General features: G+C 43.7%; 1 protein-coding gene across 1 annotated transcript in view; it reads right to left on the reverse strand.

Moving 5' to 3' along the window:
• Nucleotides 1-2,506: 2,506 nt before the first annotated feature.
• MYO3A (myosin IIIA) overlaps nucleotides 2,507-23,555 on the reverse strand; it is a 161,527-nt gene continuing 140,478 nt past the window's right edge. Inside the window, exons 30-33 of the mRNA XM_044927476.2 lie at nucleotides 15,700-15,806; nucleotides 9,836-9,876; nucleotides 8,153-8,296; nucleotides 2,507-2,631 (exon numbers count right to left, since the gene is read on the reverse strand). Coding sequence (XP_044783411.2) covers nucleotides 2,514-2,631; nucleotides 8,153-8,296; nucleotides 9,836-9,876; nucleotides 15,700-15,806 — 410 coding nt within the window. The 3' untranslated portion in view covers nucleotides 2,507-2,513. The remainder of the gene's footprint in view (nucleotides 2,632-8,152; nucleotides 8,297-9,835; nucleotides 9,877-15,699; nucleotides 15,807-23,555) is intronic.

A 23,555-nucleotide genomic window follows, 5' to 3' on the forward strand; every position in this document is an offset into this window, starting at 1 on the left:
TTGAATCTAATGGTGATATTTACATTTTTTATCTAACACACCCACTTCAGATGCACACAGTATCTGATTTGTCTTTCTTTAATGCCCGCCCTCCCAAGACAGGCAATTTGCTTTATAAAGACTTTCATTTCAAAAAAGAGCCCGCTCCCCCCTCATTTGGGCTTGGGTTGGAGATAACAAAAGAGCTCTGGGAGGTAATAATTACAGTCATTAGTTCACAAAGGAGGCAGCCACTGGATGGCGAGGGGAGGCGGGCCAGCCCTGGGGAAGAGCTTTCGAAGGTCCTTCCTCGAATAAGGGAAGAGACTCATGATCCTAGGGCCGCTGGCCAGGGTCAGTTTCCTTGGTTGACCTATTTCTTGTCAGTGGTTTACCCAGAGATTGCCTTGCAGGCCTGCCAAAGAAGAGTATCTGGTATGATTTTTCCCTGAAGTCCTCCCTTAAGTGTCAGAGGACAAAGAAGAAGAGATGGAAAGAGAGACAGGAAAGGAGAGAAAATGAAGAATTCAAAAGAAGAAAGGAAAACAAAAACATTGCTACCTTTCATCATGTGTTTGCTGCTCTCTGTTCTAGTCCCACTTCAAAAGGCGAGTGGTGTGGACTTTAGGGAGGGGCCCAATTGCCTCCCTCTCCAGCAACGGGCCAGGCTGCCAGGGCTCTGGTCTGTGGGGCCACTCTGAAAGCTTTGATTGAAGAGGACTGGCAAAGAAGCAGAGCTGCTTTTGTCCCTCTAAGGCCTCCTGGTGGTGGGTGGACAGGTGAGTAGCCGTGGAGGGGGCCAGGACACCTTGGGTTAGAGATGCCCCTCCATCTCCTCCCTGACAGTGCCCTGCAGGGCTGGTCTCCTGGGTGCCTGGACCAGGCCCAGCCCGTACCCCGACCACAGCCCTGCAGTCGGTCCACACCACAAAGGTGGCTCCTCCTTCCGGGTCCCAACCCCCATGGAGGCCCAGGCGGGAACCCAGGTTAAGGAGCAGGGCCTGAGTGCACTTGGCCTTGAAGCTCAGCTCTGCCTCAGTGGGAGGCTTCCCCTCTAGAGGGTACCCTTTGTAAAAGGAAGAGGTTGTTGGCACCACCACTGGGGACCTTTTGGTGCCAACTGCTTGGGGGTGGAGAGAACCTTACCACCCATCGGAGAGCAGCGCAATACATGCTGTTAGCCAGCAGCACGCATGCTCTCACCCCCTCCTTGAATACTTTCCCCAAGACCCCCAGCCCAGGGCCGTGGGTGCGGGAGCTGGGGACTCTGGCAGAAGAGATAGAACCCTTCCAGCACGTTCTTCTCTCTTCTGTACCAGGCTGCGCAGACTCGGAGGGCATCACAGTCACAGAAGAGCTTAACCTGAGTTTTTAAATAAAATGCAGTCAACTGAGGAAGGCAAACGGGTTGCCTACCCACCACCATCCCTTCCATCTTAAATACACCAAAACTCAGACTAGGAGAATCTTCAAAATTGGACCGCTCAGCTCAGTGGTGGGACCAGAATTTTTATTGTTGTTCATTCGCTCAATAGTGTTTGACTCTTTGCGACCCCCACGGACTGCAGCAGCCCAGACTTCTCTGTCCTTCACCATCTGCCAGAGTTTGCTCAAACTCATGTCCATTGAGTCGGTGATGCTATCCACCCATCTCCTCCTCTGTAAGGAAGCCACCTTGGTTGGGAAGACTGTGTGTGTGTGTGTGTGTGTGTGTGTGTGTGTGTTTGTGACGAGTTGGGGCTCTGTGCGTGTGGGCGCTGTGTGTTGCAGGATTCGGAGTCTTGTCTAGAGCCCACGTGTGTGTCTAAAGTACGGAGGCTTTTTAAGTCAGACGGTATGTTCCTTTGGGATGGGGCTAGGGAACGAAGTTATTCGTTGATAAAAGACAGAAGGCACCTCCTCCCCTCCCTGGGCCCTGCCACCTGCACAGCTGGGCAGCAGGAACCTGGGCCCTAAAGGGAACCCGGTGGACCACGTCCTTTTCAAGGCATTTCCTTTATTTGATAGCTTTAAAAACCAAAGCAAGGGAAAGCGCGAGTTTGGGATGAAGTTCATCTTCAAAGTCGGCCCCGCCCCCAAACCCCGGGGCTTTGTTCGCTTCTCACGGACTCAACCCCTCAGCGAGGATCCTGCGGGCCTGGCAAAGCCGTTTCCAAGAAAGACGAAATCTTTGAAATCACTCAGAAGGAGAGAGAAGGGGTCGGCAAGAGCTCAGGCGCAGTCGAGTCCACAAGAGGTGTCGCAGAAGTGAACAAAGAGGCACACTGGCAGCCGGGGCCAGGGACGCCCAGCCTGGCAGGCTGGCGGGAGAGGAGGACGCGGGAGCGCGGAGACGCCGCGTCTGAAGGGCTCTCGGTTCTCTGCCCTCCGAGCACCAGCGGCTGGCCCGGGCACTCGAGGGGGCAACCCCTACAAAGGTCAGAGCCGCAGCCCCCGTGCCTGATGGCGCAGTGCCCGAGGGTCCCCCGCTTTGGCCCCGGCAAGCCCCGCAGTCTCGGGCACATCCCGACGGCGCTGACCGCGGAGCAGCGGGGCTACACCTGCTGAACGAGGCGCCGGCGCTGGGAGGTTTTGCGCAGGAGCCTCCTGTAGTCGTAGGGGTTGGCGGCGGGCCCATTCTCCTCCTCCACGCCGTCCTCCGCCGCCCAGCACCTGCGAGCGAGACCAGGGGCCGAGCATCAGCGGCGCTAGCGCGCGCCGCGGCTTCCCCGCCCACCCCGAGTCAGGCGGGTCCTTGTCCCACACCTCCCACCTTCACTGGACGTTTAAGAACCGCATGTTCAAAACAGCAGGGCAGTAACCTAACGGATTTGCGGTATTTCCTCAGCAGGTTTGCAAAACTCCTGAGCGAGGAGCAGATGGGTTGGTGGAACCTGGTGAAGCCTAGTTGTCTGAATGACAGCTAAGTAAAACATTAGAAGGTGTAGTTCAGAAAGGTGAGCTTGGTTTGGCTTGAAATAATTCACAACCAATTAATACTTCAGTACCTTCTCCTTAAACAAACTCAAGGTGCCTCTATAGACATTTTGCAAACGCTCAGTTCTTTGTTTTAAATAAGGAAGTGTGTTAGTCACTCAGGCGTGTCCGACTCTTTGTGACCCATGGACTGTAGCACATCCCCTGCACACACACACACCGTCCCCCCAAGGCTCCTCTGTCCATGGAATTCTCCAGGCAAGAATACTGCAGTGGTTTGCCATTCCCTTCTCCATGGGATCTTCCCAACCCAGGGATTGAACCGGGGTTTTCTGCATTGCAGGCAGATTCTTTACCGGCTGAGCCACCTAAATGCTTCCCCCAAATTGCACCATCACTCTGTTAGCTTTTCCAGTGTTTCAACATCTTCAGTGAGGCTGTTGGGCCACCTTCCTGGAGCCACTTCTGGGAAACCCTGCCAACAATTACCTTTAGGTTCTGCAGTTTGCTTGGGGGAAGCTCCCTAAAATGCAGCATTATTCATCAATTCATTTACTCATGGAGCACCTAAGTATCAGCTACTGGTGTAGGTGATGGGTGTACACAAGTCCCTACTCTCCCAGGATTTACAGTCTAGAAGGGGGGAAGACCATGGACAGCTCCAGTACTCCGGGTCGTGAGAGTTGGAGGCTGGGAAGCCTTCTACAAAGAAGAGCCAGGTGGATGGGGGTATATGTGTGTGAGTGTACTCCACTCCAGTACTCTTGCCTGGAAAATCCCATGGATGGAGGAGTCTGGTAGGCTTCAGTCCATGGGGTCACTAAGAGTCAGACATGACTGAGCGACTTCACTTTCACTTTTCACTTTCATGCATTGGAGAAGGAAATGGCAACCCACTCCAGTGTTCTTGCCTGGAGAATCCCAGGGACGGGGGAGCCTGGTGGGCTCTGGGGTCGCATAGAATTGGACACGACTGAAGCGACTTAGTAGTAGTAGTAGTAAGCAATTTCATAGAGGGTGATCAGGAAAGGACTCTCTGATAAGGTGACATCTGATGGGAGACCTGAAGAAGGGGACGAGGGAGCCAGGCAGATCTTGTGGGGAAGGGCAGTCATTCCAGGATGACAAGAGATCCCCATTATGGTCCTAAGATGACAGTGTGTATATTGTGTTCATGGCACAGCAAGAAGGTTATTATGGCTGGAGTGAAGCAAGCAAGGGGGAGAACAGCAAGGGATGAGAGCAGGAGGAAGGAGGGGACAGTGTGACAGACAACATGGAGCTTTGAGACCATGGCAGGGACTTGAACAAGAGAGACACTGGAGGTTTCTGAGTAGCAGAGTGATTCAGTGGAAGTAAAGAGGCCTGTAAAAAGACTGGGCAATAGTCTAAGCAAGCCTGAGTAGCTGAGAACTGGTCAGATTTTGGTCATTTTGGTAGGTCGATCTGGAAGAGTCCATTGAATGGATGTGGGGTGTAAAAGAAAGGAATTAAGAATGTTTCCAAGGTTTTTACCTAAAACAACAAGAAAAATGAGGTTTCCATTTAATGAGATAGGGAAAGCTGCTGAAGGAATATCTTTGGGGGCAGGGTGAGTTAAAAGATTTTGGTTTCAATTGTGCTAAGTTTGGGATACTAGATATTCAAGAGGAGATACTGAATAGGCAGTTGGATATATAAGCCCTGATCTCAGGGTATTCTCAGTTTGAGAGTTTTAGGTAAATAGATGATATTTAAGATATACAAAGGATGAGACTCTCCATTGTTGAGAGGCCAGGCAAATGAAAAGAAATCAGCCATGGGGAATGAGCATGTGATGTTCTTTCTTCATTTTCTTCACTGTCTTCCAGGACAGTAAGTACTTCTCTTGGTTCAAGTGGGCAAACCAAGAGAAGTACTTACTGTCCTGGAAGACAGTGAAGAAAATGAAGAAAGAACATCACATGCTACTTATAGGGTGAGATAAGGATTGAGAATCATCTCCAGATAGGATGATCTTGGCAGGGACAGTTTCCATGGAGTGATGGGAACGGAAACCTGAGTGTGGTAGCCCAAGAAAGGGTGGGGAGAGATGACCTAGAGGAGGCAGGATCGCACTCATCTATTACTCTTCTGCTGTAATGAAGACCAGGAACACTGGTGCTCTGGAAAGTCAAGGTGGACTTCCAGATTGAGTCAAGGGTGCTTTTTAGGATGCATCCAATTACATCATGTTCACAGACTGTCAGAAATGATTTCGTAAAGGGAACAGACTATTCAAGGTGTAGAAGAGAGAGGGGACAGTTGCAGGGCAATGCTCTGGTGAACACGGAAGGACTAGGATTCAGTGCACAAACGGAAGGTTTGGTCTTAGCCAGGAGTACAGACATGCGTCCGGCTAATCACTGGCTACCTGCCACCTGCTTCCATTCATTCAAATTCACAAGACACTCAACTCTTCATTGCTGTTGTCCCTGATACCCAGACCTGCTCATACCTTCCTGGTGTACTAATGCTAATTGGGGTGTATATGTTCAAAATATATATAAATAGATGTAATAAATTATCAGAATAATGTAATAATATTTACACATAAATATGCACTCAAGTGAAGTGAAGTGAAGTCGCTCAGTCATGTCTGACTCTGTGACCCTGTGGACTGTGTCCATGGGATTTTCCAGGCAAGAGTACTGGAGTGGGTTGCCATTTCCTTCTCCAGGGGATCTTCCCCACCCAGGGATCAAACCCAGGTCTCCTGCATTGTATGCAGATGCTTTACCATCTGAGCCACCAGGGGAGTCTAAATATGTACTATATATTGCTATATATTGGAGAAGAAAATGGCATCCCACTCCAGTACTGCCTGGAGAATTCAATGGACAGGGTGGCCTGGTGGGCTGCAGTCCATGGGGGTCACAAAAGAATTGGACATGACTGAGCAACTCACACACACACATATTTCTATACAGTATAAATATATAAAAGATGTAATATATTTGTTTATAAAATAATAATTTAAGATATATAAGATATATAAAATATTCCAACAGATAGTTTGGCCTGAAGCTTCTCTAACTGTCCCCAAAGATCCTTTAGAGCTGTTTTTCTGTTTTGTTCTTTATTTTAAAGCCAAGATCCTATCAAGGTTGATCTACTGCACTTTCTGGTTTATCCCTTTAATCTTCCTTAGTTTAGAAATACGTGACCTTGGAGTTGCCTGTCAGCATGGTTAAATCAGTATACTTTCTCTCTAGAGCCCAGCTCCTCATATATGGACATAAGGATGTTCTATCTGTATCTTACGCACCCCTGCATTCATTGAATCTCTCCTTCCTCTAGCACCCAGTGTGGGTGCCTAAAGTCATCAACTCTAAACTCACAAAGGCCTGTGCTCAAATTTCTCTTCCATTACTTATTATCTAGGTGACTATATGCAGTATGAAACTTTGCAGGCTTAGCCTCCTCATCTATAAAAAAGGATGGTGAGAGTAACTCCCCCACCCCAACCCCCGCCCTGCCCCGCCCCGCCCCAGCTCCTGGGAAGAGTAAATGAGATCAGAGCAAAGACAACAAGATAAGAGCGCAACTCCACTGATGTGGACTTCTGGCTTCTAGTCTAGTGAACGCTGACTCCACATCCTTAGATGCCACTGGAATGTCAGGATAGAACAGGTTCACAGCCGATTCGTGTCTGCTGCTGGGGGAGGAGGAACACACTGGAGAGGAGGCAGACTGGCCTGTCAAAATGGGAAGCAGCTAAGTCAGTGAGAAGCCAACTGAGCCGGGATTGAAAGCGCTTGGATTTTAGTTCACACACACTATTTCGGACTTTGGGCACATCCTTTAATCTCTTGGGCACTTGGTGTACTCCCGTATAGAGCTCTGTGGTTGGACCAGAGCATCTCTAAGCTCCAACCTGTTAACAGTTCTCGGCTCTGAGATGGAAGAATACCTCTTCTTTTGGAGACAAGGGGCAGAAATCATAGTTCAGATTGGTTCTGGACAAGCAAATAAAGAGAATGACGGCCACCATTTATTGGACAACTCCCCAGCACCAAGTCTGGCATTAATCACACCCGCATTCATCATTTCATTTCGTCTCTCCAACAACAGGGAGAAGCAATTAGTAAATCCTTTTGCAGATGTGGAAACGGAAGCTTAGACAGGCCCAGTAACACGAGCAAGGTTACTCAGTAACTCATTGGAAAAGACTCTGATGCTGGGAGGGATTGGGGGCAAGAGGAGAAGGGGACGACAGAGGATGAGATGGCTGGATGGCATCACTGACTCGATGGACGTGAGTCTGAGTGAACTCCTGGAGATGGTGATGGACAGGGAGGCCTGGTGTGCTGTGATTCATGGGGTCGCAAAGAGTCAGACACGACTGAGCGACTGAACTGAACTGAACTGAAGTAGCAGAATCAGGACCCAAATCTAAGTACATACCATAAGTTAAAAGAGGCTTTAGAGCCTCTTCTCTTAACCACACGTCACACTGTCAAAGAGGTGGGTGAGGTGTCTGAGTGCCCTGGGCCAACAGGATGTTCAGTTAGAATGTTGGAAAAACAGCTTTATATTGCCTGGTGTTGTTCCCGTTTTTCATATACCACATGTCCACCTTATTATGTGCCCTCAATTTCAAAACTTTACCAAGAATTTTTTGGGGAAAGAAAAAAAGATTCCCCAAATTCTAAGTAAGCTACAAATGGTTTAAGTTAAATATCAAAGCTGGTGGCAAAGTGTAAATCATATCCAAAATATACATTTCTGTATGAAATTTTCTCCCAAATATTTTTTTTTTGGTCTGACATCATCGATTCCGAGAAATTACATAGCATCATTGAGAAGCCAATAAGTAAATAAAATCACATTGGTTAGAGCTTAAACATAGGTTGTGGCTACTACTGAAGACAGGTATTGCTTACAGTTAGTATGACCATATCATTTATCATCGAAACCGAGGTATTTTAAAAGGAGATTCTATTGATGATTACACCAAGAAAACAAGTAAACACTGAGATTGTGCAGAAAAACTGTGATATCTGATTACCTACCATAATCCTTGATTTTACTTTTAAACAACGTATCAATCACAAGATGCAATATTCAGTAAGGACACTGGCATTAAGCTAGCAAGCTTAATTGCTTCAGTCATATTCAACTCTTTGTGACCGCATGGACTGTAGCCTGATTAGTCCATACATAAATGAAAGTGCTCTAGAAATGGAATGGTGAGTATAACATCCAAAATGCTGTACTTTTAACATATATTTATTACCTTTCATCAGCTTTGAAACATTGTTCCTGGAGTTCTTGCTGTTGTCTTCGTTCTCTTAAACTAGGGTTGTGGTCCTTTGGTCCAGGATGACTGGGCAAAAACTCCTTATAATAGAAATCCTCCAGATCTAATAATTTCCCCTGACTGCAAATGACCAAACACACCATAGAATCAGGCTGTCTACTCACTGAAACTTGTAAGACACTTGGTTTCTTCATTTAAAGCATTAATATTTACAGTAATTGAGTCCCACATGCATGCTAATAGGAATGAGAGCAGTCTTGCGATGTGCAAAAAACAGTACATACCATAAGTTAAAAAGAAAAACCACTCACCTCTTACCTTTAGGAGAGTATTTAGCTGCTGGAAATGCTTTTCCAACTTCTACCACATCCAACTTGGCACAAAACTAGCAGCTACTAGATAGTTGGTGATTATAAATACTCATTTGGCCACAGCTCACAACTGACCCTTGGGCCACTATGAGGAAAGCTGACCTTTATGTCCCGGCACAACCATTTCCAAATTTATCCATCAGCCTATAGATGCGCACAGGGCATCATGATCTTACCTGACTTCCTTCACAGGCAACCCCTGTCCTTCCCTATCGCCTGGTCTTTGGGGGGTTAATTTCTGTACTAGATTTTAATTCCTGCACATGACACACTCACAGGGGTGTGTCCCCAACCATTTTCATTCGTGGATCTACTCAAGCTATGCTTCCGGTTCCCAGGTGCTCTGTAATCTGATGGGACTTCATCCGAGGTCAAGAGGTAAAGGTCTGGAAAACTACCAGGTGTTACAGTCCTTTGGGGAAAAGCTCTTTTCAAGTTAAGATAACCAATTTGCAAACACATTTTCAGAATGCCACCAATTCATAAATAGGGAACTCTGTGTCCACTCATGCTTCTCAGAAGAACTCTCAATTGTTTTGAGCACTGTCTGGAAATTAGTTGATTGAAATAGTGGGATGATATTAAAAGCGTGGACTGAAATGTTACAGGGAAAGGGAAATAGTTTGAATTGAAGTGGGCCACACACACAGGTGTCAGAAACCTCAGATTCCTGACAAATCCATAACCATTATATTAATAAAATGTAAGATTTAGCTCGTGTTGAAGAACAAAGAAGTACAAAGGAGTTTGGGGAAAGAAAGCTCATGAACATGAGCATGTTCAAATAGCTCAATCAAAACCATATTAATGGGACAAGAAAGGACAATTCTGTATTGGATGGTACAATATACTCAAAACTGTCTTGAGTCCGCAGTATATATACCATGCACTGTGTTTCTGCTTGTGCTCAGTCCCTAAGTTGTGTCTGAGTCTTTGCGACCCCATGGACTGTAGTCTGCCAGGCTCCTCTGTCCATGGGATTTCCCAGGTAAGAATACTGGAGTGGGTTGCCGTTCCCTTCTCCAGGGGGGTCTTTCCCAACCCAGGGATCAAATCTGTGCCTCTTGCATTGGTAGATGGATGAGCCACCTACTGGGTTTAGCTCAATATATATTTCCAATAGGCAAGATCTTATAGATTACATATAAACTCCATATTTTAAAATTTATTGACAGCACACCACTTTCCAAATCTATGCATATAAAATAGGTGGCCTTTAAACATAATTTGAACATATAGATTTATATTTTGGTTTGATGAGTTATTAAAATTTAAAAACAATAATTACCTATCTTTCCTTGGTCTTCGTTTTTCTTCTTGGATTGATTTCTAAAGGGAATAGAATAATTAAAAATAATCTATATAATATTATGATCTTAATATAATTAATGGATATATTACTATAGTATTAACATATAAAATTATATTTCACTGGGTTTTAGCTCAATATATTTGAACTTTTATATTTACATGTTGAAAAGAGTATATATGTCTTTTAGGCTAAGGAAACAAATACTGCAAACAAGCTGAAGATATTATAATTGTGGAAACACTAATGCAAGCATCAAGTTGACTGACACCCTAAAAATGCAAGATAATAAAAATGGCAATTATTAATAATAATGGTTTGTCGATATGAAGGGTTTTCCCGTTATCTTTATAGATACATTGAATCACTTTTTTCTCATCGTTTATCATTTTAATACCCTAAAATGTTAGATGAGTCAAAAAGTTCATAGTTTGCTTTCTTCTTATTGGTTGGTATTATAGCCAGTGGATGAGGTAGAAGTGAATGCTTACCTGCATCAAGTCTGGGAGTGGATCATTCTGGAAGTAACAATGTAAGGGACAGGACACCAAAGACATTCCCATCCTCCTTAACATTTCCTGTTAACTTCATGTTCCTGACCCAGAGCCCTAGGCTAGAGGTGCTTACAAACAATGATGTACCAGCTGAGGTACAATGGCCCCCAGCAGTTCAGCTAATGATCCCCTGGGACCAGGGTGGTGTTCCTGCTTTAATCTGAGAGGTCCTGCTTCCTTGATCCATTATCTGAAAAAGTGTCTCTCCTGTTCTTGATAACAATTTTCTATAATCTGAAGAGATGCTGAATGATGCTGAGTAACAGAGATCCTCTTTCTACAGCCAAGAATCAAATACTGCTCTGCCCTGGCAAGGACCACATTTTCTTCTGGATCAGTATTTCTGTCTGGGAGATGCTATGTACAAGCTGGTTCTCAATTACTGAATTCTTAAAGGAAGAAATATTGTCTGCACTTTTTTTTCGCTCTCATCTGTGCTAGAATACTCATATGAAATGTAATTCTGTGGTATATTTTTCCCAAAATTAATTAAAATGGCCTATAATAGAAGCAATTATGTAGTCAAAGGAATAAAATAGGAGCTGTAAATAAGGAACAAAGGCAGAGAAATATGAACTTTAAGACAGAGCTTTACATTTAATTGTCTCTTAGTTTCCTAGGCTCTAGGGCTAAAGTTAGGGATGTACGTGATGGCATTCTTCATCATGAAGAAGGATACTGTACGACCTAGAAGAGGATTTAATATGCATTTTATCACTGAGGGCTTTATATTAGGGGCACTTACATACTCATCTCAGAGATATTGCAGGTTTGGTTCTAGGCCACTGCAATAAAGCGAGTATCACAATAAAGCATGTCACACAATTTTTTTTTTTTTTTTTGGTTTAATGGTGCATAAAAGTTACATTTACATGGGACTTCTCTGGCAGTACGGTGGTTAAGACTCTGCACTTTCAATGCAAGAGGTGTGAGTTAGATCCCTGGTTGGGGAACTAAGATCCCACATGCTGTGTGGTATGGCCAGTTTATGCTATGCGCATGAGTGCTAAGTCGCTTCAGTCGTGCCGGACTCCATGCGACCCTATGAACTGTAGTCTTCCAGGCTCCTCTGTCCACGGGGATTCTCCAGGCGAGATACTGGAGTGGGTTGCCATCCCTTATTCCAAGGGATCTTCTCGACCCAGGGATCGAATCCACATCTCTCTTGCATTGGCAGGAGAGTTCTCTACCACTACCACCACCAGGGAAGCCCAATTTATACTACACTATAGTCTATTATCGGAGAAGGCAATAGTCTATTATAAAGTGCGCAATAGCATTATGCCTAAAAAATGCATACCTTAATTTAAAAATTTAAACATATTTAATTGCTAAAAATGCCATTAAAATGCTGGTAGAGGGTCTGAAATATTTCAAAAATTACCAAAATGGGACACAGAGACAGGAAGTGAGCAAACTGTGTTGGGGAAATGGTGCCAATAGACTTTCTGAATGGTTTCCACAAACCTTCCAACTTGTTAAAAAAAAAAAAAGAAAAAGCAGTACCTGTGAAGCACAATAAAATGAGGCATGTTTGAATTGCTAAGACCAATGATGTCTTGAATTAGGCTTTTTAAATTATATTTTAATTTGTATTTATTATTTTTATTTTGGTCACACTGCATGACCCACAGTATCTTAGCTCCCTGACCACAGATTGAACCCATGCTCCCTGCATTAGAAGTATGGTATGTTAACTACTGGACCACAGGAAGTCCTCAATTAAAGTTTTGATGTGACAAATTGCAAACCTGAAATTTAAAATGCAAATAAAGAACCAAATGTCCTGTGGCAGGTTCTTGCCAAACCAGAGTAAAGAAGAAAGACAAGGAAACAGAGATGACTTAAGAATGAGATCTGGTGAGGATGTATTCTGAGGAAGCTTTTGAAAGAACAGAGGTCTGAGTTCAGCAGACTCTGAAGAAACCCTTCCTCGGTCACTGAATCTTACACCTTCTCCTTCCCGTGTGACATAAAGAAATTTGCTTTATGGTAAAACTTGAAAATTCACCTCCATTACAATATGATGGACACACTCTTACTTTTCTTTTGGAAATACATGAATGCATTATGTATTCAGAGGTCTTCACAAAGATTAAGACAGTAGCCAAAATGCAGACATTAAAATAAGCGACCTGGGAGTGATCAAACCACCTGCTGCTATGTTCGGGGAAGACTCCAGAAAAATAATGGGACCAGAAGGGGCCTGTGATGGGACTGTGTCCGTCACTCACTTTTTGAGGAAGCTGTTGGCCCTGAGTCATTTTGCTGATGGCTGCACAATTTCTGGACGTTAGAGCAGACACCACACCCCGTGACAACAGAGCGAAGTATTCAGCTAACATTCTCTCCTCAAAGCCACGATTCTCAGCCTCAGTTTACTCTTATTTTGGACAGGACAACAGCAACATTTCCCAGATGTAGGAGGTTAAGAGAATCCCATCACAGAAGAGAGCTGGTATTGGTATGAAGGCAGCTGGAATGACCACAGTCAATGGCGATGTCCAAGGAGAAACAAAAGCTGTATCAATCGGTGAGACACCTGTCAGCACAGCTGCTCATGTCAGGCATGCACGAAGGGTGTCATGTCCACAGTCTGGCAGCGCTGAGAATCTTGTCTAAATATGTCCTGTTTTTTTTTTAGCAAATAGGCTCATGATGAGCAACAACGGGGCTATAAGAAGGAGCAAAGTCTCTGTCTTCCTGGAGCTTCTAATCCACAGGGGAGAGTCAGACAGGAAACAAGCAGATACATATTTATACCTGCTATGAAGAAATATGAAGCTGGGCCAGGCAAATACAGAAGCAGCTGCTGCTTTAGATACGACTGTCAGGCAGCTTCTTTGATAAGCACAGATGTGAATAAAATACAAACATTTTTGCTGACTACAGTGGCCTGGGTCATGAAGAGAAGGCTTAAAATATGCAGCATATTTTAGAATGATGTTTATGAAAACCATTTAAAAGTACAGAATGTATTTTAATATTTAAAGGGGATGGGGCTCCACCACATCTTACATTTCACTTAATGTGTAACCTCCCCCAATCCAGGTAAGGGCCAGATAAATATGAGCCCATGGTGTGTTTTTACTTATAATAATATGCTAGTTTTCTATGTTTTATGTTTCACTGCAGCCACAGATTTCAAGAGACAGGGCTATAAAACAGATTCCAGTCGCTGATAATTTAAGATGTACGAAAACACTTTATATTAATTTTAAAAATAGTAGTATGATGACAAAGTAATCTTCTTGGGAGTTGGGACTCACTTGTGAGTCAGCTATATATATTTAATTTATATACTGATTTACAACATTGAAAATCAACTATATTTCAATTAAAAGTTGTATTTTGAAAATAAATGAAAAAATAAAGTAAAATTGTGGTGATGGTTGTACAACTCTGTATTTACACTGAAAAACATTTAATTGTATACCTTAGATGGGTGAATTGTATGGCATGTGACTTACATCTCAATAAAACTCTGTGCCTGCATATGCTTGTGTGTGTGTGGACCTATAGAATATAGGTCTCTCTCTATGTGTATATGTGTATCCATAGTATGTAGGTCCGCGTATGCACACACACACACACACACACATACATGTATGCGTGCCTTTGTCCATCACATAGAATACGTAAAATGAACACTAGGCATTTTGATATTTGAGTTTGGAGAGAGGGGGAGGTCTGAGCCAGAGACCAGGATTCAGGAATTGGTAGAAACTGAGGTCATGGCAGCTGATGAGATGTCTGAAGATAATGGGATGAGAAGAGAATCTAAGATTGAATCCTAGGCAACACCAAGGGGAACAGGACCCTTCCAAAGAAACTGGAGAGAAACCACCAGAGAGAAGGAAGAGGACTAGGAGATGGCTGATCTGGAAGTCAAGCTTCATTTGATGCTGGGGAGATAGGAGAAAATTCCAACTCATGGGAAACCTTCTCTGGGTTCTTTGGGACATGGAGAATTGTTGCTCTCTCAACCATGCAGGGGGAAGGGGATAAGTATTCCAAATAGAAGGACCAGCAGAAGCAAAAGACTTAGGGGCATGGGAGGCTGTGCACCGGCAGAGATGCCAGTAGGAAACTCTGGTCAGTGGGGCTGGGAGGAAGAGCTGTCCCTGGTCCAACAAGGAAGGCATATGGATTTGATGCAGGAGTGGCCAAGCTATTAAAGGCACTATGCAGGGCGAGACGGACTACAGAAGCTGAGATTAGAAGCAATTAGGTAGGGTCTGAACTATCCAGGTGAGGAATGAGATAGTCTGGAATAAAGTAGTTGCCAAGGTAGTCAGAGGAGGAAGATGAATCAGAGCCAGCCTTTGTGGGGAGAAGACACGCTTTTGAGTGACTGATCTGATGTTGGGTTTGAGACAGCAGACAAGACTCAGGCTGCCTCCCACTTTCCTGGTGTAGGTAACCAGGTGGATGATGGTGGATTAATGGAAGAACAGGAACCTGAGAGGAAGCACAGGCTGGCGAGGGTGATGCCAAGAGCTCCCAGGCTGCTCACTATGACTCAACAGATGTGGAGTCAGAAGACCTGAGGACAGCGAATGGCCCTCAGGGCTCAGAAGTGCCTCATCCATGTCTCAGAATCCTGATCTGGGAGATAGGGATGTCACCCTTCAGGCTCTTTCTAGAATTCGATCTCACAATGCTCGTGAACACAGGTCACTCTGGACCTAGAATTTAAAAGGTCCTCGATAAGTATCTCCTTCTCCCCCTCCCTTCCTTGGAGACTCACCCTTTCACACTAAGGTCCCTCTCTGGAGAGCTCCTGCTGTGATGCCCTTCTCTATCTGAGTTGATATTTGCATATCGGTTCAGATTCAAGGACTAGTAGAGAAAACTCCTGGGAGGCCACAGGCCTGTTGGGGAGGGGTGGACCCTGAGGAAGAGAGGCTAGAGAACAGGCAAGTGTCCAGGTCATCAGTCAGGGAGGGGCCAGGAAGGAGAAGCCAACGAGTGTCTCCTTCAAAGAGCCCTCCCTCTTGACAGGACTGTGTGGTCAGTTTCCTTACTGGCCATTAGAGGAGACACTACAGCTCCCATTTGATAATAAGATCAAGCCAGTAGTGGCTCAAAAGGTAAAGAATCTGCCTGTAATGTAGGAGACGCAGGTTCAATCCCTGGGTGGGGAAGATGCTCTGGAGAAGGGAATGGCTACCCACTTCAGTTTTCTTGCCTGGAGAATTCCACGGACAAAGGAGCCTGGCAGGCTACAGTCCATGAGGTCGAAAAGAGATGGACATGAACGACTAAGCACCTAACATACACACTTACATGAAGCAGAGAATAGTATGTGGAGTCTTCAGAGTTATTTAGTGTTTTGGGTTTTCGGGGCCGCCTTGGGGGTCTCAATATTTTTGGCTCCTCTCCTTTTGAGATACCTACAAGAAAGATGATCATAAATAAGGACTCCATTACCAAAGGTATTATTAAGCAAGGTTTTCCTTTAGGGTTAAAGAACAAATTATATACATACAACTGGGGCTAAAACTGGAAGAAAGAAGAAATTCCTTTGTTGTTCCCACCAACCCGTATCATAATCCTCACCACATGCTTCCCTCCAATTGTCTGATGGTCTAGAACCATGAGAAATAAGCAGAAGAGGAAGAAAAGAATTGCACAGTTTGGTAACATGGAATAGCAGCTCAGAGGATGAATGGGGCAGGCAAGGAGAAAAACTGCCATAAAATCTAGAAAAGGAGGATAATGCTCACAGAATCCCCTGTTGCTGGCCTTATACAGTGACCCATCTATCCATCCATTCATCTACCCATCCACCCATCCATCCATCCACACACTGCATGATCCTCAGTCCAAAGCACCACCTCATATTATGGCCCAAACCAAGGGACTGCTAGTCTGCAGGCGGGCCTCTTTTCTAAAAGTCTAATCTAGTCTTTCACCAATATTTAGAATCTCAAACTATTAGGATGTTCAGACTGGACTTTGAAAATGCTGGCAAAGAAAGAATTAAGTTTGTCCTCCTTTCCTTGCTCTTTCACAGAGCCAAGTTCTCAAATCTGTAGCAACATCATCAGATGTTGCTGATGATCTTCACACTTGGCAGTCAGTGCTCCACACTTGGCAGTCAGTGCTCCTTACCAACGGCTTTTTATGCACAGAGCTAATAGGCCTCTTGGGGCTTCCCTGGTGGCTCAGATGGTAAAGAATCTGCCTGTAATGTGGAAGGCCTGGGTTTGATCCCTAGGTCGGGAAGATCCCCTACAGAAGAGAATGGCTACCCACTCCAGTATTCTTGCCTGGAGAATCCCATGGACAGAGGAGCCTGGTGGGGCTACAGTCCATGGGGTTGCAAAGAGTTGGACAGGACTGAGTGACTAACAATAGGCCTTTTACAAAGAATTTCTATTTTTCATGATTCTTGATCTCCATCCCTGAGTGCATCTGTGCAGGAATGTCTGCACAAAAAATATTTCAAAGTTGGGCAAGGAGTGGGGTACGGGTGCTTAGTGGGGAATGGCCTATATTCAACAGATATCTGAGCACACATTTTCTAGTGGGACTTTAAGGGCATCACTAGATCATTACTGCAAATAATAATGGGGCAACAATAATTCCTAATCCTCAGAGGTAAAAATACACAGAGAAACTGAATTGTTCCAAATCTTTCTAATCAAATCAAGTCAAATCTAATCAAATCAAAGAATATCTCATACTTCTATGTGTAAGCAGCCATGACTGCCAGCATAAAACAACTCTAACCAGGGTGGAGACTCACAGATGGCTAACTTCCTAGTCCCAGCCCCAGCCCACTGTGTGAATAAACTTATCACAAGAGCATTCACATCCTAATGTTATCCACCTCATTCATTTTTAAATGTATGGGAAATTGCTGGGTGACAAAGATCAGCTAGTTGGGAGTATGTTATCGTGGTGTAAGGCGTGGAACAACGTGGACCAGAGAAAGGCAGGACAATCATTCATTACTGTTATTTTTGGAATAAAACAAAAGAAAATGAGATCTTGATACATGAGATCACATTTATAGACACCAGAGAGAAAATTTTAAAAGTAATGAATTCAAAAGAATCCTGGAATGTATGGGATGGTCACATTTACATAAAATTATGAACATGCATGAGGGAATGTGCATATTACAGATATAACCTCAACAGGTGTTGAATTTTCAGAACTTCTGGTTAATTCTTATATCTTGCAGAATTAACTTTTTTCTTCACCAAGATAATGTGAAGCTTGGGCTGAATAATCTTAAGAGGTGTCTTCCCTTCAGCTACCACCATATAATGTGGGCGGCCAGTAGGTGAAAACTATTGAGGAATGTACTCAATAGAGTATGATCGTTCAGATTAAACCTCCCCAGAATATTTCATATTTTTTTGCCCGTAAGGTTGTCAGCATACAAATATTTCAGAAAGGCACAAATTTATTTTGCCTTCTAAATTTTTGTTCCTTTGGGGGCATACAAACATTGCCTGCCAACATCATCCTAACTCCTTAATTATAAAAGTGACATAAACATTTATAATCACGAATTACCAGCAACACATCAATGTTGGCAGTAGAACAATTAGGTTTGTGACCATTTTGTGTGACGTGCATGATACATATTAGCTCTTAAAGGTTGTTGCTATATTAAATAGCCAGAAGGTAAAACACTTATTTATATTGTAGTTCTGCTAATAATTTCATGAAGTGTTTGAGTCTGTCAGGAATGCACATTTAAAAAATAATGAAAGGACAAATCTCAACATTTTGCATTCAGAAGGCAGAAGACAGACTTAAAACTCATTACCAATATTTGCTCTAGCAAATTAAATTTCAGCATTATTCTCATTTCATGATAATTATACTATTTTACTTAAGTAAACATGCAGAATATAATTTGCCAAAGTATCACAGGTCTAAATCAGATATTAGCAGCATAGAAATGCATTGATGTTACTGTTTCTTCCTTAAGAAATCTGTTTGTCAGTTTTGGTAAATTTCTATTCACAAATGGACAGTCTATGAACTTGAAGCAATATAAGGACCCAGAGGAAATCTTAGAATGGAGGAATGCTCATGGCTATGTGTTAAAGGCAGGATTCACCATAGTTCGGGTTGCAACCTGCCTTCAGGAAGCTGCTCTGTCTGCCTTTCACCTTGTCTGCCCTTCAGCCAGGCTAGGTCGCTTGGAGAGAACTGGGTGCAGATTCCAAGCTTGTGTGGATGATTCAGTCCCTCTGTGCTCCTCTCTGCCTTGCACTGCCTCAGGCTCTGAGTTCCCAGAGATATTTTCACTGATGCTCGTTATAGATCCGACCACTTGTTTTCCTTCCTTCCTTCTTTGGTGTTTTCCTGAGGTGCTGCGTTACAAAGGCAGGTGCGTCTGCTCAAAGTATCCAGAGCACTTCAGGTGTGCCTTAGTGTTCAGTGGATCTGTCTCCAGGCTCCCTGTGACCTCCTCAGAAAGCAGCTGCCAGCCCCACCCCCATTTGAACCTGCTCAACAATTACTTTGGCTCTTCCTTTTCTTCTTTTTTTTCCCCTTTGATGTGGACCCTTTAAAAAGTCTTCTGAATTTGTTACAATATTGCTCCTGCTTTATGTTTTGTTTTTTTGGCCATAAGGCATATGAGATCTTAACTCCCCAATCAGGGATCGAATTTGCCACCCTCTGCACGGGGAGGCGAAGCCTTAACCACTGGACTGCCAGAGAAGTCTGCCTTTGGCTCTTTTTTCCATCAGCTGACCACCAATGCCCTAGAGCCAAGTCAGATCTGTCCTCCTACAGCTCATGGGCTTTGAGCTCTCTGTCCCCTCAGATTTGAGAACTCTGCATCAGGACCTCGAAAAGTGAGCATTTAGCTTTTCAGTTACAGTCTTAGGTTTGGGGAAGAGGCTGCTCCCAGCCTACCCCTCACATTCTCTTCTAAATTAAGGTCACAGGAGAAACAGAGGAGAATGAAACAGCTTTGCTTGTGTGGTAAGACCCACAGATGTCCCCTCTGGACCACCGTCTGTCTCTTGGAAGTGCTCACTACCTATCTGTCATTTACTCTCATATCCTCTGTTGGGCAGAGGTCATGGATTAGAATCCTCAGAGGCTCTTTAGTTTTGTTCTGGTCCATGGAGTTAGGTTCTCCCTCACTCCCAGCCATCCTGCATACATACAGGAGCACACTCCACCAGAAACACAGGGGGAGCGCACACAATGATGCTGAGGGTGGCTGAAGAGTGCCGCCTGTGCTGAGTCTCACGCTGAGCCATGAGCACGCATCCTGTGTATAAACATCCACGGGACTAAGAAGATAGTCACACAACAAAAATACATGCTTTCCTGGCTAAAGAATAAGGAAAACTCAGGGGTGGCATTTAAAAGACCCCAATAACCTCTTGCTTTTTTTTTCAAGATCATATTGGTCTTAATCTACCAGAAAAAATATTTGAGTATATAGCCTGAGGTGAAAACCTACATTAATTTTTTTTCCTAAGAGCCGAATTTTAGAAAATTATTTATTGATTGTCAGTCATTTTCTCCAATTGGCCTTTAAAAAAACACAGAATTCAGTTCAGTTCAGTCGCTCAGTCATGTCCGACTCTTTGCGACCCCATGAACCACAGCACTCCAGGCCTCTCTGTCCATCACCAACTCCCGGAGTCCACCCAAACCCATGTCCACTGAGTAGGTGATGCCATCCAACCATCTCATCCTCTGTCGTCCTCTTCTCCTCCGGCCCTCAATCTTTCCCAGTATCAGGGTCTTTTCAAATGAGTCAGTTCTTCGCATCAGGTGGCCAAAGTATTGGAGTTTCAGCTTCAACATCAGTCCTACCAATGAACACCCAGGACTGATCTCCTTCAGAATGGACTGGTTGGATCTCCTTGTGGTCCAAGGGACTCTCAAGAGTCTTTTCCAACACCACAGTTCAAAAGCATCAATTCTTCAGTGCTCAGCTTTCTGTATAGGCCAACTCTCACATCCACACATGACCACTGGAAAAACCATAGCCTTGACTAGACAGATCTTTGTTGACAAAGTAATGTCTCTGCTTTTCAATATGCTATCTAGGTTGGTCATAACTTTCCTTCCAAGGAGTAAGCATCTTTTAATTTCATGGCTGCAGTCACCATCTGCAGTGATTTTCGAGCCCCAAAAAATAAAGTCTGACTTTGTTTCCACTGTTTCCCCATCTATTTCCCATGAAGTGATGGGACCAGATGCCATGATCTTTGTTTTCTGAATGTTGAGCTTTAGGCCAACTTTTTCACTCTCCTCTTTTACTTTCATCAAGAGGTTCTTTAGTTCTTCTTCACTTTGTGCCATAAGGGTGGTGTCATCTGCATATCTGAGGTTATTAATATTTCTCCTGGCAATCTTGATTCCAGCTTGTGCTTCCTCCAGCCCAGCATTTCTCATGATGTACTCTGCATAGCAGTTAAATAAGCAGGGTGACAATATACAGCCTTGATGTACTCCTTTTCCTATTTGGAACCAGTCTGTTGTTCCATGTCCAGTTCTTCTTTTTTTTTTTTTTAATTTAATTTTATTTTTAAACTTTACAATATTGTATTAGATTTGCCAAATATCAAAATGAATCCGCCACAGGTATATCTGTGTTCCCCATCCTGAATCCTCCTCCCTCCTCCCTCCCCATACCCTCCCTCTGGGTCGTTCTAGTGCACCAGCCCCAAGCATCCAGTATCGTGCATCGAACCTGGACTGGCGACTCATTTCATACATGATATTATACATGTTTCAATGCCATTCTCCCCAAATCTCCCCACCCTCTCCCTCTCCCACAGAGTCCACAAGACTTATCTATACATCAGTGTCTCTTTTGCGGTCTCATACACAGGGTTATTGTTACCATCTTTCTATATTCCATATATATGCGTTAGTATACTGTATTGGTGTTTTTCTTTTTGGCTTACTTCACTCTGTATAATAGGTTCCAGTTTCATCTACCTCATTAGAACTGATTCAAATGTATTCTTTTTAATGGCTGAGTAATACTCCATTGTGTATATGTATCACAGCTTTCTTATCCATTCATCTGCTGATGGGCATCTAGGTTGCTTCCATGTCCTGGCTATTATAAACAGTGCTGTGATGAACATTGGGGTACACGTGTCTCTTTCCCTTCTGGTTTCCTCAGTGTGTATGCCCCGCAGTGGGATTGCTGGATCATAAGGCAGTTCTATTTCCAGTTTTTAAGGAATCTCCACACTGTTCTCCATAGTGGCTGTACTAGTTTGCATTCCCACCAACAGTGTAAGAGGGTTCCCTTTTCTCCACACCCTCTCCAGCATTTATTGCTTGTAGACTTTTGGATTGCAGCCATTCTGACTGGCATGAAATGGTACCTCATAGTGGTTTTGATTTGCATTTCTCTGATAATGAGTGATGTTGAGCATCTTTTCATGTGTTTGTTAGCCATCTGTATGTCTTCTTTGGAGAAATGTCTATTTAGTTCTTTGGCCCATTTTTTGATTGGGTCCTTTATTTTTCTGGAGTTGAGCTGTAGGAGTTGCTTGTATATTTTTGAGATTAGTTGTTTGTCAGTTGCTTCATTTGCTATTATTTTCTCCCATGCTGAAGGCTGCCTTTTCACCTTGCTAATAGCTTCCTTTGTGGTGCAGAAGCTTTTAAGTTTAATTAGGTCCCATTTGTTTATTTTTGCTTTTATTTCCAATATTCTGGGAGGTTGGGTCATAGAGGATCCTGCTGTGATGTATGTCGGAGAGTGTTTTGCCTATGTTCTCCTCTAGGAGTTTTATAGTTTCTGGTCTTACATTGAGATCTTTAATCCATTTTGAGTTTATTTTTGTGTATGGTGTTAGAAAGTGTTCTAGTTTCATTCTTTTACAAGTGGTTGACCAGTTTTCCCAGCACCACTTGTTAAAGAGATTGTCTTTAATCCATTGTATATTCTTGCCTCCTTTGTCAAAGATAAGGTGTCCATATGTGCGTGGATTTATCTCTGGGCTTTCTATTTTGTTCCATTGATCAATATCCATGTCCAGTTCTAACTGTTGCTTCCTGACCTGCATACAGGTTTCTCAAGAGGCAGGTCAGGTGGTCTGGTATTCCCATCTCTTTCAGAATTTTCCACAGTTTATTGTGATCCACACAGTCAAAGGCAAAACACAGAATAGAAGAATACTATCTGGTTTTAAACATGCAACATTTAGCCTTTCTGGTTTTCCCCACCTCCCCGCCCTGTTCATACTTTGTAACAATAGGATAGGTGGTTCCTCTCAAGGTAAGGTGAAACACATCACTATTTTTAAAAACCCATTGTTCCTTCTGAGGGCATGTCTGGTCACAGGCATGACCTTAGGAAATGGCAAGCAAGCTTATGGTGACACAAGACAGTCTGGCAGCAAAGATGGCCCATTGGAGATGGCATTCTAGTGTTCTCCCACCTGGAGGGGAAGCCCTGTGCAGGCTTCAGGAATGTTACTCAGATTCTTCATTTTATACAGAATGGACTCTGAAGGTCCAAGGTAGGGAGGGATGAAGGGCATCCACCCTACTGCAGAGCAAGCACTTGGTCCCCCCTCCACCAGTCTCCTGGCTTCTTGCAGGGGTCCCCAAACTTTTGGGCAGCAGGGACCAGTTTCATGGAAGATGATTTTTCCATGGATGGTGGGGAGAGATGAATGGTTTCAGGATGATTCAAGTGCATTACATTTATTGTGCACTTTATTTCTATTATTATTATTATTACTATTACATCAACTCCACCTCAGATCACAGGCATTAGAATCTAGAAGCTAGGGACCCCTGCTCCAGAGCTCTGTATTGGATGCTCTTGTTAGTGAACCACTTGACATGGAGGAAGATTAAGTGACTTATTTACAGGATTCTCATCCCAATTCTGCAGTCTTGTATCCCATAGCTAGATTAGCTAGCAGTTTGCCAAGGCTCTTTGAAAAATGATTTTTAAAGGCTGTTTATATTCCATATATGAATGTGTCATTACTTATTAATCATTTTCTTATTGCCTAATTTTATTTTTGGCCATGTACATAATTTTTCTCTTTCAGCTCTGATTAGCTCCTTAGGCTACGTTCTTATAAGTGGGTTTACTGGGAGAATGATAGAAACTATTTCAAAGCTTTTCTTTACATATTGCTAAATCGCTTTCTGAAATGTTGAGTCTT

Source organism: Bubalus bubalis, chromosome 14 (assembly GCF_019923935.1).
Source record: "Bubalus bubalis isolate 160015118507 breed Murrah chromosome 14, NDDB_SH_1, whole genome shotgun sequence".
Taxonomy (NCBI): Eukaryota; Metazoa; Chordata; class Mammalia; order Artiodactyla; family Bovidae; genus Bubalus; species Bubalus bubalis.